The 19933-nt window shown below is 39.6% G+C and overlaps 2 protein-coding genes across 2 annotated transcripts; both read right to left on the bottom strand.

The window, feature by feature from the left end:
* Nucleotides 1-1655: 1655 nt before the first annotated feature.
* e2f5 (E2F transcription factor 5) lies at nt 1656-5895 on the bottom strand. Its single transcript, XM_068748854.1, has 8 exons — nt 5779-5895; nt 4309-4418; nt 3876-4037; nt 3464-3572; nt 2818-3136; nt 2364-2489; nt 2200-2238; nt 1656-1732 (listed from the first exon to the last, which is right to left on the bottom strand). Exons 1-8 carry the CDS (start codon nt 5893-5895, stop codon nt 1656-1658), a joined length of 1059 nt encoding a protein of 352 aa, XP_068604955.1.
* Nucleotides 5896-7155: 1260 nt separating this feature from the next.
* Nucleotides 7156-19903, bottom strand: lrrcc1 (leucine rich repeat and coiled-coil centrosomal protein 1). The gene is made up of 19 exons (XM_068749094.1): nt 19860-19903; nt 19028-19233; nt 18791-18856; nt 18544-18711; nt 17385-17548; nt 16370-16564; nt 15798-15997; nt 14990-15158; nt 13491-13639; nt 12414-12618; nt 11809-11948; nt 10584-10785; nt 9915-10100; nt 9500-9674; nt 8909-9072; nt 8544-8752; nt 8127-8264; nt 7774-7909; nt 7156-7266 (listed from the first exon to the last, which is right to left on the bottom strand). The coding sequence occupies exons 1-19, from the start codon at nt 19901-19903 to the stop codon at nt 7156-7158; spliced, it is 3027 nt and encodes a 1008-aa protein (XP_068605195.1).
* Between the last annotated feature and the right edge of the window lie 30 nt (nt 19904-19933).

Here is a 19933-nt window from a genome sequence, read left to right on the forward strand (position 1 = left end):
TATGTGTTGTGTATTTCATTGTCTTGTAACAAATTGTATAAGGACTGGCTTCAGAATAGAGGCTTCAGTAAGTGTGAACACAAGGTAGTACTTCACTCTGTCCTCCCAACTGGATTCAGATCTGCAGGTCAGGGAAGATGTCAAAGGCAGCACCAAGATCTGTTGACCGACACACCTCCACTGTCTGTGATTAAGTCAGTTGCTGACTTGTTTACCTGCCAACAATGGCCTTTTTTTTTATTTCTATGATTTAAATTACTTTACTTCCAGGATTGACACAGATAATCTTAAGGTCTGGAGGAATAGCATGAGCGTGAGGAAGGAGTGACAACATGCAAAAGATGCATTAGTAAGATATTGTGCAGTTATAAACATTAAAAGAAAAAGCCTGTGGGCAGATCTTTAAAGGATTTCAGATGCTGTTGAATAGACGGCATCAAGAAGTCATAAATACTTTATATGTTTGTGTATTTCATTACTTTTTATGTCAGGTACACTTTATAATTTTATCAGGTAAATATAAACTAAATATTCACTGCCTGTTTTGAGTAAAGTACCTAAATAAAAAAATGAAAAGAAAAAAACCCTCTCCCAGATGTCTTCCTGGAGCCGGTACAAACATTTTTTTTTTGCTGCAGGTCATGCGCTGTACCATCTCATGTGGAAATCATTTGACTCAGCCATAAAAAAAAACCTCACAGTTCTTAACAGAACTTGTTTTTCTTATTTTATTTGCTCACATGTTTGTTGCTTGTCAGAAAACAAATACTTAAGTCAATAAATCAATTTATTAAGAAAATTAACTTTCCAAAATGTGCAAAAAACAATGTACCAAACATTACTTGTTGTAATCAAAGAAAAATATATTCAAAAATATAATTTAAGGCTCTGTAACATGTGATACATCATATCAGAAAGAGGGCCAACTCACTTTATAAATTATAATTTAGGCATTACACCTTCAGTGTCAACACACAACACACTAAAAAAAGAATATGTTTATTTCTTAAGTTAAGTAAAAAAAGATTTAAATATTTAAATGAAATAAGACTTTTTTTTTTAAACAAAATCTCCTGGCCTGAAAAAGCTGTGTCACGATAATTTAGAAAAGACAATTTTGTGGCATTTTCATACAAGAACAAGGTTAGAAAAACAACAAAAACATTTGTTCATCAAATACAATATGCCACTTTATAAAATATAACGACGGAACTTGTGAGGTTTTGACTCAAAAACCTTTCCACGTAAAGAAAGTTACTTATATTCCCTGAACGAGATCAACAAATAGTAGTAAGACAATACTGAATTATTTGAACTGCAAGTTCAAAGAAAATAAAGAGGCATACACGCTAAATGCAGGAGGCTGAAAGAATTGTCCTCGCTGACAACCACAACTCACTCTCTGAAATGTTAGATATTTAGCCAGCAACAGACTTATGGCAGGAGGAGAATTCAGGCACTTCTTTTTGTGTTGGCTGGGGGAAAAGCTGGTATAAAGAAAGCTGTGTAAAACTCTTCCAGGACTGTGACAGTGCATTAAAGTATCATATATATATATATATATAACTGCAAACAAAAACATAGAAAATGCATCTTTGAAGATTTTTCAAAGAGACTAGGACGGGGTTCCTCTAGAGAGTTATTCCAGAGGCCTGTCAGTAGTTGAGGATCTGCACATCAAATAGATCACACACCCCCTCACTGTCGTCGAGGTTGAAGCTGTAGTCCATACCTTCAGGAGGAGAGAAGAGCATTAACAAGAACAAATACATGAATATGATCATCAAAGAGCCAAAGTATTAAAGGTCAAAATCGCTCTCTATATTAAACATTAAATTGAGCGGATATTTAGTGTTTAGAGGATTTGTCCCACCGACTTGGGCAATCCTGTCGCTGACTTTCCTTCTAGCAAAACCAACATTTCCAGGTTTTCCCTTATCTTTTCAATTATCTTGGCATCTCTTCTAAAGATTACCTGAACAGTTTCTCATTTCATTACAAGGATCTTCCAATATTTTGCCCAGTTGCATGCAAAACTACTAATTACTTCATGAGCCTCAGATTTACTTTGTGCCAACATGCTAAACCTAATGTTGAACATGGTAAAGATCAAGCCTGTTAGCAAGCCAGCATTAGCATTTACCTCACAGCACCACTCCGTCCTAGTACAAGTTCACATTGATAAATTCAAATGCTTACCACTGGAAGACATCAAGTCGTCGATGAGGTCGACAGCTTCTACGAAACAATGAAATCAGATTTATTTTTTCTGTATTCCACAGCGAACTAAATGGACTATGAATCCATCTTCTCTCAGTTTCTCTGCACGTCAGACACAACTGAACAACACCGTCGTCCCTCACCGTCTCCGTCGTCCTTCATATGGTCTCCAGCAGCGCTGAGCCTCAACAGGCCGTTGACATCCAGGACAGCCTGGAACTCTTGGTCCACCAGGTCCATCTGCTGCAGCTCTCCTGCTGGCGGACACTCTGTGGGCGGTGTTTAACGATTTAGGAACGGCCCTTAATATTCAAACAGTCAAATTAAAGTTAGGGACTGTTGTTTGCGAGGTATGGCTTTCACCATTGTTACATATATTGTGTAGACTGAAAAAATATATATATATATATTTCTTAAAATTTGCAGTACTCTTACTTTCTGAAGCTACTGAAGCTGTCATTGCATGTATAAAACGTGTTACTAGACAGAATAGTAAAATCAGAGTGGGAAGTCAATCCAGATGTTGCTGATTAAGTCAGTAATAACTGCAGATGGTGATTCTCAAGAGGACGCATTCCTCAGAATCCCTGTCCTTACCCAGCTGCACATCAGGAGGCGTAGACAATGGCGTCAGAACGTCATCGTGTCCTGGCAGCACCATCTGGTGGTCTGAGCAGAGGGAGTCCTGGCTATCGTAGTTGGCGGCGTTCGAGGTGGAGTACTGGCACGTTGAGAGGGGGAACCTTTGCAGGTTTGTGGGGGTGGTGGGCGGCGACGGCATCGGACAGACGCAATCAGTGGGCGGCACAGAGAAGACCACAGTCGCCGAGGAGTCCGATTCCCTGTTGATGAGCATGACTTGGATCGGACCGGAGTGGCTGCGTAGGTTCATCTGGTACCTCTGACCGCCGTGGCCCTGAGTGCGGAGAGGCGTCTGTTCATCCAGCTGCTGCCACCAATGTTCTATCCACACAACGGAGCGACTCTACGGCACTCGCATTTAGAAGCTACAGTGACTATTCATGTTTTAGCATAATTCAGCATTTAAGTTTTATAATGGTTAGTCTGTGAATAATCATCTATCTGTGTTGAGACAATTTGCTATATCCTTTATTCATCACAAGAAACTCAACAGCGCATGTTGCCTCCTTTTACGAACGGTGACGTTTGTTAACATAGAAAACAAGTATGTTGAATTATTGACTCGCACTATCCCCACGAATAACGAACTGGTTTCACCGACCACTTCGGGCAGCGGCACCTCCAGATGGGTCCCGACCGGGGCGGCGACGGCGAGGAGCGTTTCTCCCTCGAAGACATCGCAGAGGTCTTCGGGTGTCACAAACCTATAAGTGGAGAGGGAGCGTTAAGGAAACGGAAACAAGACTACTCAGGGGAGGAGGACGGCCACAAGAAACTGGAAAAACAACACCTTGAGCACTGTGCAAGTTAGGATTAGCCCTCCTGCGGTTTCAGAACTCACAAAAGCAATGACATATTTAATCCTCCCTTCATAGCGTTTTCTCTGTGTAAGCAGAAAAACGGTATTACAGTACATCGAGTCGGGTCTGAACTAAACGGCACTGCAGTCCAGAGTAACCATATACATTTTGTATTTTGGGGTAAACTGTACTTTTAAATACTCTAAAGGATATGTGCTGGTGATGGGATCGTGTTTAAGGAGTTCATTGTTCTCCTCTAGCCATGCTTTTTGCCGGTCCAGCTCATTCTCTTGGAACTCCAGCTCAGAGATTTGGGCCTTCAGAACCTTCACCTGCTCTACAACCTCCTGAGTTTGGCTGCTGGAGTTTTCTCCCCTGGACACGAAGAAGATGAGAGAAAGACATGTGAAGAGCAAATCTAAGTCTTTTACTAGCAGCAGAGTGACAGTACTAGTCAGTATTTGCTCTAAACTTACATGCTTATAATCAACTGAAAATCAGATTTGACTGCTAAAGGCAGATTATGATTTCTGAATCCTGAAGTCAGAAGACCATTATATTACCAACATTATCCAAAGCTTCATCAATACTTACATGCATACAATAAAATAAAATAAAAACGTTCATTGATGGATACATTTCAAACCTCCACTGGATGACATTCTTGTTTTTCTTCTCAATCAAGCCGGCTCCTTCTAATACATTGGTGATGTCATAGATCCTTCTCTTTTGCTTCACTGCCAAGCTATCTGCAGCCTGTTAAGACAATTCCATACAGCGGAAGATTATTGTAAAAAAAAAAAAAAAAAAATTTGCTTGACAAGACACACAGTTTTACCAGGCATAAATGGAAAACAGAGAAAGTTTAAGGGAAATATTTCTTGAGGTGAAAAGAGGCAAGCAGTGAAGGATTTACCAAATGAAACCGTACAAACAGAAAATGAGCCCGAATGCAGGGGAAGACACTTAGAGAAAGGGGGAGGAGGCAAGAGGTGTAAGGAGCCTATTGTGTAAACATTACACCAAAAAGAGAGGAAAAACTACCCATGATTTAAAGAAATGACAGATATTTGGACACTTCAGGCAGATCTGGCACAGAAAAGTCAAAATACCACCTAGAAAGATGAAGCAACACTTTATACCACCTATAATATTTCATAGGGAGGGATCTAAAAATATTATATCACTACGTAGCAGCTGATTGTAGATATCCATGAAGAGAGAATAATTTCAAAGAAGGCATAAGGGAAATATAAAAGGAATAAAAACTGAAGCTAATAACTGTTTTCATTCCAAGTTTATCATTTTAATAGATTGTCCATTATTTTCATATCTATTTGATATATATATACATCTACAAAGACACATCAGAATAAGACTGGAATCCCATAGATCTTCTGTCCACCTAGTTCAAAATAGAGATATGGGAGTTATGACATCCCAGAGGGTGAAGAGATAAATAGGAAACATTTCAATAATCACTGCAATGCAAAATTAGCTTTCAATTCTTGTTGGAATTGTTGTTTAACTTCACCAGCAACCTAAAAACAAAAACCCCCAAACCATGGATCACTGGAAACATAGATTACGGGTTGGGAAGCCTTGTGTTAGACGGCCTGCAGCGGCTCTTCTAATGGCCCCTCTCTGGGGACCTCCATGTGGGTGTCAAGAGAGTCTAAATTATAATTAGCAGTTTCGCACTGAATTTGATATTCTACTTCTACTTCTGTTATTCCAAGCGGCTCTATTAATATGAACTGCTCCAGGCACAGCTACTAGCAACATTTGATTGCCTCACAAAGTTTGGTTTATTTAATTTTACTTTATGAATGAGCTCAGAAATAGCTTTCGCGGGACCTTTTCTGATGTAAAACAAAACAAAACGCGGCTCTCTGGAGTCCCGGGTGCTCTTGAGCCCACCTACCGGAAGGCCCGGGTAATGGCGGCTAGCTTGCGCACCTGCTAAACAAATCAGTGCACCTGCCCGGCTGAGTTTCTGTCCGGCAGCCCTTTGTTCACAGCTATTATGAAAACGGTCCCGCCGAACGACCTCGGTTAATACAGCGCAAAGAAACCAGCCGTGAACACCGGAACCTGCCCTCGCTGTTCCACTGACCACTTTCAAATCAAGGACGCCATCATTAGCCTCTTGGAGCAGTCGGACAAACTTCATGGTGAGGAGCCCCAAACTTTTCTCGTGGCGACTCGGTGTCGAGCGGACCGTCTCCGCCATCTCAAAAGTCCTCGTTCGCTCTATTAAACACACTCTCGCTTATTTTCAGTCAGCCGACAAGTTAACGGGCATTTCCTTCCAAGAAGAAAGAAACTCCGTTCCCTCAACGGGACGACGGCAGTGTCGAATGTCCGCGGAGCTTTCGTTAGGGTGGTTGCCACAGCAACGCGCGTCCCGCCCTCTTCATCTACGAAGTCCCTCCCTAGCCAGACCCTGACCCCGCCCACCTCTCCACCATAATTATAAAAGTCATAAAACAAACAACGAGTACTATGTGGAAGCATGTAAAAGACATATAAAACAAGTACATTATAAAATATTCATGGTGTGTTAAAGTCCGATCATGCACATTTATGAGGTGCAAAGTCACATTTTTACAGCAAAGAGCCAAATGATAAGAAATTACCATACTCTTATAGTTCAAATAAGCTCATAATGTTTTGACATTCTTAATTTTTGACCAACTTATTAAACTTAAAGCGGACATATTGTGAAAAAATGCTTTCCCCATGTTTCTACACTAATATTTGGTGGTTTTGGGTCATTACCAACCAGAAAACTGCTAAATTAATCACTCTGGTCAATCCTGCGTAGTTTACGTAGTTCTGTAATCAAATATTGAAACATGTGTGTACCTTTTTGAGCAAGACAACTTGCAACTTGATTGTTTCACATTTTGGTGACTTCCCAGCATCAAGCGGAGAAGCAGTTTAATCAGTCAGAGAACTTATGAAACACCAGGATGGCTGCTCTACCCTGCAGTCACCAATCACCAATCTAATACCTGAGGAAACAGATCCAGTTGAAATCGGGGTAAATTTTCAATAAACAAAATGATTTTATTTCTGGACACTTTCAGTAATCTCTCTCTTATTCATCCACAAAGGAAGTTCAAATTGCTAAAGGTTTGTTTTAATGGTTAAGAAATCTAAAAATAGAGATAAAATAAATGTAGGGCCATTATTTTTGGTGTAAATCACAATGGGGTCCGAGGTGCTTGGTGGAGGTCTGCGCTCTCAAATAGCTTTTCTAGTTTTGTTATGGTTTTAGCATATTTTTATTTTTTTTTATTAACTTTTAAAATCTTGAATTCAGTTGACATTGTACTGCTTAAATGTGCTACAAATTTTATTTGTTGAATAGTCATATATTAAAATAGAACAATGTCATAAAAATAGAAACTACTTAATATATTTCTAAACTATCCTCTAGCTTCAAATTATTACATTGCCATAATAGCAAAAAGTAAAATGTCATATCTCAAAAGTCTTTTAGGACACTAGTTAGACGCTTCATCTTCTCTTCCACGGTTCTCTTGTTAGTTTCTGCCTCCTCGAGGAGTTGACGCATCTCCTCTTCCACTTCATAAACCTGAAGTCAGACACAGAAACACAGAATCCTCAGCTGCAGAAAACAGTCAATTCTTTCACTATTTAATGCACGTTTCCTTTGTTTGCCGATTCCCCTTTATTGTGGAATCAGCTCCCTGATGTGGTTCGTGAGGCAGACACCATCTCTATGTTCAAGAATAGATTGAAGATTTTTCTTTTTAACAAAGCTTATAGTTAATCAATATAATAATCAATATGCTGTCATAGACCAACACTGGTGGCGTAACCTCCTAGGACATACTGAGCTCCTCCTGCCAGTAATCCCTCTCTCTTCTACGTAGTCTTGTGCTCTCTCTCCCTCCGTTTGTCCCTCTTTCTGTCTCTGTCTGCAGGTCCTTCTGTATGTGGTGCAGTGAACAAAGGCATATATGATACTTCCCATGTAGACTTATTCCTAACACTCTTGGAGCAAAAGCTTACTTTGCTTTTGGGCAGATTTTTCACACTCACAGAGAACCTTTCACTCGAGTCATGAGGAAAATCTTACCTTCTGATTGGCTTGTTCGATCCGTTTCTGCTTTTCATTTGCCAGTCGAAGCAGGTCAGCTTGATGTGCCGTCTGGACAGACTCTAGCTGCCTACGGAATGCATCATCCACACAGTGGAGCTTATCTACAGCAGCTCTGCAAGACAACAAATAAACCACAATGTTGTACATATAATATAAAGGAAAATGCTGACGTAAAGTAGCTGCCTTTGATACAACGGGCATGTGCAATATGAGGGACTTGTGACATACTGATTTCCAGGGTAATCACTCCACCACTGTACACATTTTGGTTATACAAGCAGGATTTGTTAACCAGATAAAATGGAGAACTGATTTGATATGCATCATACTTGTGTGCTTCCGTTGCTTGATCTCTTTCTTCAAGCAGCAAACATTCCTTAACTTCAAAGTTCTCCTTCATTCGTTTCACCTGGCTCTCCAGTTGAGTGAGCAGCTCTGCCTTCTCCTGCCACTTCTTGCGTGAAGCACTTATAAAAAGAATAGATATAGATAAGAGGAAAAAAATGAATATGATGGAAAAATTATTCATTCTAAAAATCATAAGTGAGCGCTGTCAAACACCCATTTGTATATTTGGCTACACTATAAACAGTATGGCGACTTATAAAATGTAATTTTTCCTTCCTTAGATTTAATTTTACTATTTAGTAATAGTACAAAAATGCTGTTGTAAATTACAATCATGACAAAAAGGCAGACCATTTTTAGCATGTGTGTGTGTTCATATAATTGTGATGGACACTTGCCTGTAAACTTGTTTCACCTCCTCAAGCTCTGCCTCCTTCTCCTCCAGCTGCTGTTTCAACTCCTCCTTGCGCAGACTTAGATGCTGCAGCTGCTCTCTGAGCTCGGTCTGCTGAGCCGTTTCATCCTCGTGCTGCTGCTGGAGCCTCCTCTGGGCCTGAGCTGCCTCCTCTCGCAGCCTGCGGATCCGATCGTCACGCTCCTGCAAAGTCTTCAACAGCAGGACAGCGGAGGAGAGAAAGAAGGCATACTCATGTAAATACATAAATACACATTGACAACTCAAAAATATTGCTCATGGTAAAATGCACTCTTTGGTTCTAGTATCATGTTACAATTTTCAAGTAGTATCAAAGTATTCTACCACCTCTTTGAGTTTGCGGATGGTCTCTGTCTGGTCATCGATGATTTTGGCTTTGATTTTAAGGGCATCATTGTCCCTCTCATTCTGCTTCTTTAGAGTTTCCAGCTCAGTGCCCAACACCTCTATTCTGGCCTCCAAGCGTCCACGATCTTGAGCCAGGGACACTCCTTACAAGGAAAAACGCATCAAAATACACATTTTGTATCACACAGGTTAGCAGTCATGACCTTAACAATTTAAAAAATACAATGTTAGAGTGTTATTACTTCATTTTTCTTTGTGTGTTGGTGTATTTAAAACGTTTTGTGTTGTTTTTATTCCCTCTACAAAGCATTTCAGTCGTTTTTGGTATTCTGTGTGGCCTGACGTGTTTCCCCCATTTAACCACAAGATGGCAGACCTTACCTGATACAAACAGTTAATGTCTCATTTGTACTAAATGTACGAAATAAATCTCCTAAACATTATGACTTTCACTTTGTCCATCCACAGACTGGAGTGAGAGTGTCTACAGAAAAGTCTTAGCATTGAATGATAAGGTGATGTTTGTCTTGCACCATGAGGCTAACTCAGTGCCCTCCAGACGTCTCCCACCTTGCTGAGCGAGCTCTTGGCCCCAGATCCTTCTTTCTGCCCTAAGGCCATCTATCACGGACTCCTGAGCTGTGAGCTGAGAAAACATTTGTGCCTTTTCTTTTCTGAGCAACTCAAGCTTCAGAGCAACACGCTGGTCCTGTTCCACCTTTGCTTCCGAGGAGTGCAGACGGCCCTGGCAAAGACACAATGCGATGATGGAAATGAAAAACAGCCATCTGCAACACTAGCAGGAGGAAAAGCCGCAGGAGTCATTCAGTATTCATGCGTTTCAAAAATGTGCCCTCAGGGCTCAGTTCTTTTTCATCGACAATGTACATGCACACAAACACGCACGCACACACACACACACACACACACACACACATCTTTTAATTAATGCTGTGAGAAAACAATGAGATCCTTTGGCATGTACCTTCAGCTCTGTGACAGCAGCTCTCTTGGCTTTGATGAGTTCAGAGATGCGATTTTTCTGTTCTTTGACCATGGCCGTGAGCTCCCGCACCAGAGAGCCGGATTTCTTCTCCATCTGCTGAGACTGGGCGAGGGTCGCCTTGAGCCCCAACAGTTCTGCAGTCATCTGATCACAATCGTCCTTTACCTACAGAAGCAGAGCGGATGCGAAATGTGAACGAGACGCCCAGGAGCTGAACACAGTGAACTCTGGGATACATTCCATCAAATAACATAGCATGAAAGAGTGACTAAAGTTTATATAAAGAAAATATAGATTTTACAAGTGAATGGCAAAAGACATCTTCCAAAAAGATAAGAAACTGAGTAGAAAATTGTGCAAATGGTAGCAGTCAAGATATTACATTACATTTTGGGCGAATGTTGAACAAAACCTGTAACCATTACAAGAAAGTTCAAATTGATTCAAATCCAATCCTCTTTTAGAACTTTCCTGCAGTTGTAATGACACATACATATCCAGAGAAATGATTCAGTCCATCAAATTCTGGGTTCAATTAAAGTTCAATTACTTCCCTTTTCACTGTTTACAATAATAATTTGTACAATTTAGGGAAGCACTTCAGTGATTCCAGGCCATCTGTATGGCAGCTGTTCATGTTTAGCAGACCTCTGAGAATCGGGCAGCTTCAATTGTTAGCGCCACGCGAAACTCGTCTTCCAGGGCAGCGTACTGTTTCCGTCCCTCTTCCAGTTTTTCCTGCAGTGCTGCTTCCCTCATGGCATGTTTTTGTTCCGCTGATGCAACTTCTTTCACCACCGCTTCACAGAAATCTGGCCCACCAGGCTGGCACTGCATGTCCAGCTGTTTTCTGCAAAATAATAAAAACAAGTATGGTGAACTTGAATTTGACCGATGCATCGCCACACTTCAGACTTTGTATGAGGAACCTCCAGGATTGTCCAGGTAAAATATAAGACTTTAAGACCTTTTTAATACCACTTACAATGAAATTTAATGCAGGTGTGAAACTGTACATTTCTCCAATTTACAGTTTCACACGTACGAGGACATTTTACGGCGCCGCTCCCAGTGACGCTGGACGTAACAGGAGGTGGCTGACACGGTATCACTTTTGAATGTAGATTGCTCGATCCTTCTGGCATGTCAGGAAATATATCATATTTTCCTTATTGATAAAGTATTATTTTTCCAGCTTACATCTACCGTAAATCAGAATGATCATTGTCATGACCTTGTCGGTACAGAACCACAACTACACTTCTCATACACACAGACACGTACATTTATCGAACAAAAGACGGGGAGACAATGTTTTTATTATTTCAATTAGATGCTTGGAGTTTTTTTAAATCACAAAGTCCCATGGTGCAGAGACGCCTGACATTTACAGCGAATGGAGAATGACACTTTTGATTGGTTTAATCAATGTCTGTTATGGCCTACACACGTCTATGAATAATTGAGTGACTACATACAAACCCTTTGCATGTTGCACTCTGCAACGTGCCATTTAGCGATTCATGGTGTTTAGACCATGTGCTTCAGAGCGTTTTGAAAAAGGTCCATGGTTTCTTCCCGTAGTCATTATTCATGCTGAGCATTCAACCATTACTGAAGTCTTTTCGATGCATGCGAATGGACAAAATCCACATTTTCAATGCAAAACTGTTTTGAAGCCTTTATGTAAAACGAATATGAGGCTTCAGCTGTGGCGGTTAATCATTCAGTGAACATCCTCTCAGCACTGTTTGTGTGATATTTTCTCTTTGTGTTTGACCTGGTTAATCATTTGAGATGCACTTCAGGGACACAGGATAAATGCTGCGTCTGTAAAGGAGCACATCACTCGCAGGAAGAAGTTCAGCTGTACCTGTGCTCTTGCTCCCTGGTTGCCAGTAGTTCATGCAACTGCTGAAGTCTGTCTTTGTGCTGACGCACTGAGGCCCTCTGGATGTCCAGCTCTCTCTTCAAAGCCACTGCCTTATTCTCAAACTCCTGGCGATGCTTCATCTGAGGAAGGGCGACACACATCTTATTCCCATCTGGACGGTTGGATAAATGATTCTGTCTTCTAAATCCTCTCATCTGTCTGTATTATTCGTTCTGAACAATTGTTAGCTATGATAGCTGGCAATAGTGAACATTAGCTAACTACTGGAGCGCTTATATCACCAGATGTGTTAAAACACAGTTCAACATGAAACCGTTGAATGAGACTCGTGTGTTTTGGTAGCTTCAGGTGAAGTCATGCTAGCTTTATGCTAGGTGTGAGCGTACATTCGTGTTTATTCAGCAGCTCCTGAGCAGAGTGACATTTCTCATTAATATGTGTTCTCATGTTTCAGTTGAAATTTCAGTGAAAAATATTTGCTTCAGTACTGATACATTTTCAAAATACTAATATTTCAATTCCAATGTTTCATTATCGGATCAGGTTTTCAACTTCCTGTAGGCATATTAAACGATCTACTGTACCTCCTCAGTCTGTCGGCGAGCCCTGAGTGCTGCTCCCTGAGAGCTGCTCTCTTCTAGTCTGTGCAGAGCCGCTTTGTGTTGCTCTTCACTGCTTCGGACATGCTCTAGCTGCTGGTTTAGGGACTGGCACCTCCCCTGCAGCTCATCAACACGAGTCTGCAGTTCAGCGCACCCCGATCGCTCCTTTAGCAGCAACTCCTTCAGTCTGGATTGTGAAAAGTAATAATAACAATGTCACCATCTACCACTGTTAAAATGTGGAAATGCTGGAAGAAACCCAATCTGATACATATGCGTGTTTGTGTGTGTGCATGCACAGTGCAGCACAGAGCATGACTACAAAACTATGACTACCAACAGCAATCATCTGTTTCATTTGATACAATGACTCGTTTTTCAATCTGTCTAATGATTTTACGAGTCAACAACAGCAGCATCGTTACAGCGATGATGGATTCATGTAACACTCCTGAAATATGCTTATCACCTCTCCTCTAATTACATCCATTATGCAGATTCATCTGAGCAATGTGCGATCCAACTGAAACAACTGCACAACAAACAATTGTGCACGACTATCTGTGGACTGCAAAGGCCAAATTGTCTCATGTGGGTGTAGGGGAAGAGATAAGAATATTTAATAATGGATTATTATAGCCACTGGAATTTTAATATAAGGCATATGAGCATGGTAGCTGCAAAGGCTAGTGATATTTATTCTTTATAGCAATATTATGACAAAAAATTGCAGGCATACTTTAGGGCTTGGGATTAATGGAGCCAAAGTGTGTGCTTGATTTCATCCCCGGAGGCTACGTGTGAAATGATAGCGAATACTTTTAATGGTGGGCTGAATACTAATTGTTCACATATGAGACAGACAGCAGGTCCTCCTCAGGAAAGCCAATACAAAGGATGAAGGGGGTGGAAATGGATGAGAATCCATTAAAAAGTGAACAACAAAAATCCACTAAGGAGTTCAATTATCCCTTTCCATCATTATTTCTGCATTGGTACCTAATGTACCAATTCACGTGGGCGCTTGTGTGAATGTGTCCATCTAGTTTTCCCTCCTACCGGTCAGTGGTGTGCAGGGCCATGCTCTGCAGGTCTTTTTCCTCGCTGACCTTTGTCTGCAAGCATTTCAGATCCTCTGTTAGTTTCCTCACAGCCTGCTCTGCCTTCCAGCGCCTCTCCCTTTCCTGGTCACGTTCTTCCACTATAGTCTGCACCACACACACACACAAAATTAAATGATCAGTCATAAAACAAAACAATCCTGACTGTTTTGAAAGTTTATGTTTTAAGTATCGGTAAGTTTTGTGAAGAATGAAGGAACTCTTTTAACTACATACATCAAAGTCTGTTTACCGCTCCTGGGGAGAGCAAAAGAATATGGCTTCAGATGATACTGAGCAGAGTCTGATAAAAGGCCTGAAGTGATGTCGTTTGAGGCAACATCAGTGTGGTCTGAGCAGTACAAGCCAGAAAATGAAAACAAAATTCAAAATTCAAGCTTGTAAATGTGTTTACTCGAACTCGGTTGCCCAGTTTTTATCTGCTTGAGGCTACATTAACTAATGTTTTTTTTAATGGCTATTAAGAATGGCAAAATGCCCAAATGGAGATTGAGTGGAAGCCAGGGTAAATACTGATTTAAATATGAGAGAAAAATGGTGCACTCCTTATAACATTTGTTGACACACCGATTAGAATTACAGGATCACAAAAACAATGAAAGAATTATATTTTGTTTTCATTTCATCTTTGTTTTGCAAATGGGGGTATCTGATTTTATTTCTGTCCTTGGTTGAGCTTGATTTTTTTGTTCATACTTTCTTTTAATGCATTTTCCATCACAAAACTGTCAGAATAAAATGTTCATACTTCTTCATAAACATACAGACGAGATTAACATATGAGCAGAAATAACTTGATTATCTAGAATATAATAAAAAAAATTCCAACAGATTGTGGAAGATGTCAGATATGTTAAATATCTTTATCTATTTGGATTCCTTAACCACACAGGCCTTACATTTGGGGCTTTCACATCAGACCAGCATCTGTTTATTTGTGATATTCCTGCATTTTCTTTAAAACCATCCAGGATTTCAGGACAGAAAGCAAGTATATGTAGGAGTGTGGATTCAGACATTTAGCAGAATTATCTCCCTTCTCTCAATTACAATAAACCAAAAATAGAAAGAAAAAAAGAATAGCACTATCACGCATCAAGCATGTTCTGCCCAGTATGGCCTCACAAAATCATTAATGGATGTCTTCTCCATGTGACATGAAAAGCACTCCATTTTCAACTGTTAAAAAAACCAGGCAATCACAAATGCAATTTTCCTCTTCTTTTTTCATGTAAGACAGACCTGGAAATTCATTAAACTCAAATCCCAAGCTACGGTGTAGACAATCTGAAAACAAAATAAAATAGAAATTAAAGTGCGATTTCAGGGAGATTTGATCCACACTCGTACGGGAACATAACCTTTTCGTATTACATGTATTTGATAAAAAAATAGAAGTCTATATTCAGTGAGCAGGTGAACTATTCATAGTAGTACCCTGTAGGTTTCCTCCTCCTCTCTGGATTTGGGCTTCACATCGCCTGATGTCTTCACAGCTCTGGAAGGAACCCTTCTTGTTTTCTCTGATGCATTTCTACTTCCCGCACCACAAGCCTTCCTCCTGGCTCCCACAGCTGACTTTGAACTCCTTTGATTTTCCTGATCACTACAGACAAAAAAAATAAAACATCCGAGGTATTGATCCAGCTGTAGAGTTGATTATAAGTAGCTCTCTAGCTACTGTCTGGCTCTGTGAAGGTCAAAGTGGATGAATTTTCCATCTTTTATACGCAGTCAAAGTTTAAATAACTGAAATTAGTATCGTAAAATCACTTTAATTTTCATGAGGATAGTTGGAAGCTGACTAAGACAAATGAGTGAATACTAAGCACATGTCATCAGTGGCTGATGAAGTAATATGAGGGGGTCAGTACGGTCATCAATCATGGGAGTCAAATGATTTCTAACAGAGGAAGAAAGTTAAAACCCTCACTTGGAGAAAAATTACCACCTGAGCAATAATATGATTTACTTTATCAAGAGAGCTAGAGTTCAAGCTGCTGCAAGCTGAACAAAGTTAAAATATCCAGCATATGTTCGGACATATTCAGTAAATTACAACATTTCTAACGCTTTTGTGACAAACTATGTTGAGTGTTTGAATGTGATTTTCATTACACAAGAGTGGTGGTAGTTAGACAACAAAAACTCAGGAAAGATACATGTATCCAGGATAGTATAACAAATTATCTGAGTATTTTATAGTGTAAGCATGTTTTTAGAGCAGAGATTTTCAGTAACATACCTGTCTGACCTACGACCCCTGGTATCCTTGGGTGACATCCGCGAAGTCAAACTGTTCCGAGGTTTTGGGATCCGAGATTGTCTCCTGTTTTCCTTCCCGCTGTCATACTCACTCTCTGACGTACGATCTGTGTCCCTCTTAGCTTTCCGTACCGTCACAACAGAATGAATGGAGCTGCTGGATTTATCACCTGCAGGAGCCTGAGTAAATATCGCAGAAATATTCATAAAAATAGTATGCAAAAATATCTAAGCGATGATTTGGATAAACACAAACTAAATGAGTCAAATATTGGAATATTTGATCAACTTGTTTTGGAACATAGAAAACAACCTTTATGTAATTTGAATGTTAAGACTACGACATATGCTTAAAAAGTAAAAATAAATAAATAAGGTGCAATATAAAAGCTTTGACAGCTTACATACCACAAGCTGTAAATTTAGGTTATGTCTTAATCAAAAGGAGCAGTAAAGAAGAATTTTCTCTCCCAACTGTAAATATATACCAAAACCCACATCAGCACTTCTAAATAAACGGGTTAATGGCTGTCAGCAGTCTTAAATAGCGACCTGCTGGATGAGCCGGGACACCTGGTGCTCAAGTTTCCTGATGCGCTCTTCATTAACAGGGCCTGCTGGATCATCTGCAGTGGAACTAACTGGTTGCAAGACTCGATCTGTAATTGCTTCGGAGGCAATCCGGTGACGGAACTGGGTCAGCACTTCATCAATGCGAGGTGTGGGGAGAGGGACGTCTTCTCTAACCTGTGAAGGAAACTCAAATGAGATGTATTCCATTTCACTGGGACACCATCTTCCTATCTCTGTGTTTCTACTGTGGGTAAAACCATCTAATGAAATGATTTACAAAAAAATAAAATCACATTTAGCATTTTTTAAAAACCTTGTATAAGTCCTCAGAGATAAATAATGATGCAGCAATTAAGTAAACACTAGAAATATGCTACTGGCTGGTGTGGCAGTGATTCAATGATCAACACTTTCACTCACATCACAGTAAGAGCGTTTTTTTCATTAAGTCTTCCCAATGCATCCAGTCAGTCATTTTTCTTATGCACGCTTAGCAAGTGCAAATCAAGGTACATACTATATGTAGAAAAACATCGTTGAAAGTTCCATTCTGAAGTAAATCACTTTAAATACATCCACTAACTTACATTACCGAGTTCCCCTCAATGCTACAAGTATTTTGGATTAGGGCGCTTGTTATAGTAAGTATAATAAGTGTTACTATGTGAGTGATCATGTTTTCTATACGCTTATATACACAGTAGATAGGGATAGAAAGTATTTACTTCGATTGTACAAATTAAAATTAATTGGAATACTTCCTTCACATCACAAAAATATCATATTTAAAATATTAAGTTGTGTAATATGTTATATGTAGCATCTATTTGACATTCAAGCCTCTTTCATGTGTCCCATGTCCTATTTTGTTGTTGTAAGTTAATGTTGAACATTTTCTGCCAAGAAAAAAAAAGCGTTAATTGTATACAATGAAATAAAAAATGGTCCCTAATAAAATGTAATATCCTAACGGTGGTGTGACATGAAAAATTACCGCCTCATTGTGACTGATATCTGAGGAGAACAAGAGGTCCACGTAGTCCTCCAGTCCAGGGACGTCACAGGGATTCTCTTCCCCATGTGATGGTTTTCCCAGCTTGTCCAGCCCATCCAGAACAGAGATCTGCGGCAAACACTGCAGAACAAAGTCCCTGTAGCCTGCAGCAAGACAGACACACTCATAAACATATTGAAGGTTGTGATCTGGATAAAGACAATTAAATACTCTATATCTGAATGACATGTATGTGCTATCTTCATATGCACTATTCATGTGGCGCACATGAGATCTGTGCACAGCAAACATGAGTGTATGTGTACATGTTGGCATAAAGGGTTGTAAGAAGGATTTGCCCTCAAGTTTGTGTTCAAGGATTTAAACTACATACAGTTTACAGCTGCTAAAGGAAAGGAAGACCCTTATAACCGTATAGTGTCCACACCATACTTTAATACTTCACACATCCTCAATGACTAGCAGATCCACACCATGCGAACAAATTAAAATTAATTTATCCAACCAAATAGCTCAAACCATGTGATTTGTCCAAACAGCGTAAACAGTGTTGTACAACTTGTGGCTTGGCTGGCTGTCCTTACCCCGAGTGCACAGCATAAAGAAAACAGGGAATTAGAGGCTGTGCTTTGTGGTGCTGTTGAATTGTAAACCACTAAACCGAGAGATGCACTGAATGTAATATTTGTTCTACCTGCTTTGTATACATTTGGAAAGAATAACAAAACACAAAGCTCCAGAAATGGTGAAAGTGGTTACTCAACACATCTCTAAAATAGCAAGCAAAAAAAATCATTAGGAAAAGCTTCAGAAAAGTACATTTTTATATCGGACTGTTGTATAACATATAATAAATTATATATCACATTAGATTAGACATGCCCAAGCAAATTATTACAAGCATGATCAGTACTGGAAATACATGCAAAATTAGAAAGACAAATATAAAAGAAATACATACATACAGCGACAATCTTACATGCAGGTCAAGTATGCCAAAGCCTTGTGTCTGAACAGTTTTTTGTTTTATTTATTTATTATTTTGCATTTCAGCTAACAGGTATACAGTCCATCTTTAAAAGTCAAAAATAAAAGGTCAAATTACGAGTGTGCTCAAAAAGAACGTTTCATACCATACCTGCTGGCCTGCACACAGGGTTGTCCGTGTCATGCTTGCTCAGAGTGAGCTCTCTTAAACCTTGCAATCCCAGCAGGCACTGCAGGAGGTGATCAATACTGTCAATGTGGTTGCCTTGGAGAAAGATGTGCTTCAGCTTGTATTCCAAGCCATGAAGACACAACAAGCCTATTGAACAACATTGAAGAATCAGTCACTTGCGTTTTCTGGTGAGTGTAGAAAAACTGTTCAATTGATATTAACTCACCAGTGAGGTTGTTTATCTGATTGTAGGACAGGTTTAATCTTGTTAAGTTGACGAGGCCATTCAGACCTATGTTGAGTGACAACTGAGTGATTTTACAGTTCATAAAAAGGTGCCAACAATTTCTGATGAATCAGAAGTTCAGTGTATAATCTCCATGTAGTGTGGAATTATTACATGAAGGGAACCCATAAATCTGAAGTGTTCATTGTTCAAATAAAATGATGTCTCAAGACTCACCTTCAACCTTGGTAATTAAGTTACAGGATAAATTTAAAGTCCTAAGGGACGTGAGGGAAGTTAAACCCTCAATACTTGATATGCAGTTGGAGGAAAGGTCCACGTGCCGAAGGTTCCAAGATGAGTTCAGGCCCTCGATCCTCTGAATGCGATTGCAGTGCAGATTAAGTGATGTTATAGTGGGACTCAGGAGGACATCTAATAAACTAGAGAGAAAGAAACAAGGATGAACGATTTAAAGAAAGCCATGCCCATCCACCCTGCAGGAAATATGTTGGAAGATTTGTGGCAATAACAACATTTTTAATCATTCAAATATTTATGTAGCCCAATAGAATTCACAAAGAGTGTAAAAAAATATCCAACACAAAAAGTACTACAATTTCGTAAATGTTGGCATTAAAGTTCGATATGATTATCAAAACTATCAGGACTTAAGTAATTGATTCTGGTCTAAATCCAACTTTTGCATGTATGCCTTATATAGTTCAAATCTACTAAATTTTGGACATTCTGGACTTAATAATTCTATCTAAATGCGTTATTCTAGTAATTTATTACAGTACAGTACAAAACATATAATGGACTCATAAGAATTCATGAATTGCTGCTCATGAACAATTAAATTACATAACTTTACTTCCTGTTGCCAAAACATTAAAACACGTTTGCTTTCATTATGAGTACTTTTGACATTTGAAGTACATGTAACATATTATGTCGATACTTTGACTGTAATAACATAGCAAATGTTTTAATGGGTTTTACTTGCACCCAAATATACTGAAAAACGCTCTAAAAGCTATGACTGACTCGAGGAACTGGAACTTACCATTTTATATTCCTGTCTATAAGCGTCAGCTCTTTATCTCCCATAACAACACGCAGCGATCGTTAAGGTTTCTC

Source organism: Brachionichthys hirsutus, chromosome 15, assembly GCF_040956055.1.
Source record: "Brachionichthys hirsutus isolate HB-005 chromosome 15, CSIRO-AGI_Bhir_v1, whole genome shotgun sequence".
Lineage (NCBI taxonomy): Eukaryota > Metazoa > Chordata > Actinopteri > Lophiiformes > Brachionichthyidae > Brachionichthys > Brachionichthys hirsutus.

Excerpts from the sequence above, each read along its gene's own strand:
- e2f5 (XM_068748854.1), bottom strand. The coding sequence starts at position 5,895 with ATGGCGGAGACGGTCCGCTCGACACCGAGTCGCCACGAGAAAAGTTTG. Across the intron at positions 4,038-4,308 it reads AAGAATGTCATCCAGTGGAG|GGGAGAAAACTCCAGCAGCC; the intron begins GTTTGAAATGTA and ends CTTCGTGTCCAG. Across the intron at positions 2,239-2,363 it reads TATGAAGGACGACGGAGACG|AAGCTGTCGACCTCATCGAC; the intron begins GTGAGGGACGAC and ends ATTGTTTCGTAG.
- lrrcc1 (XM_068749094.1), bottom strand. The coding sequence starts at position 19,903 with ATGGGAGATAAAGAGCTGACGCTTATAGACAGGAATATAAAATG. Across the intron at positions 17,549-18,543 it reads CCCTGTGTGCAGGCCAGCAG|GCTACAGGGACTTTGTTCTG; the intron begins GTATGGTATGAA and ends GTCTTGCTGCAG. Across the intron at positions 7,267-7,773 it reads TCGAACAAGCCAATCAGAAG|GTTTATGAAGTGGAAGAGGA; the intron begins GTAAGATTTTCC and ends GTCTGACTTCAG.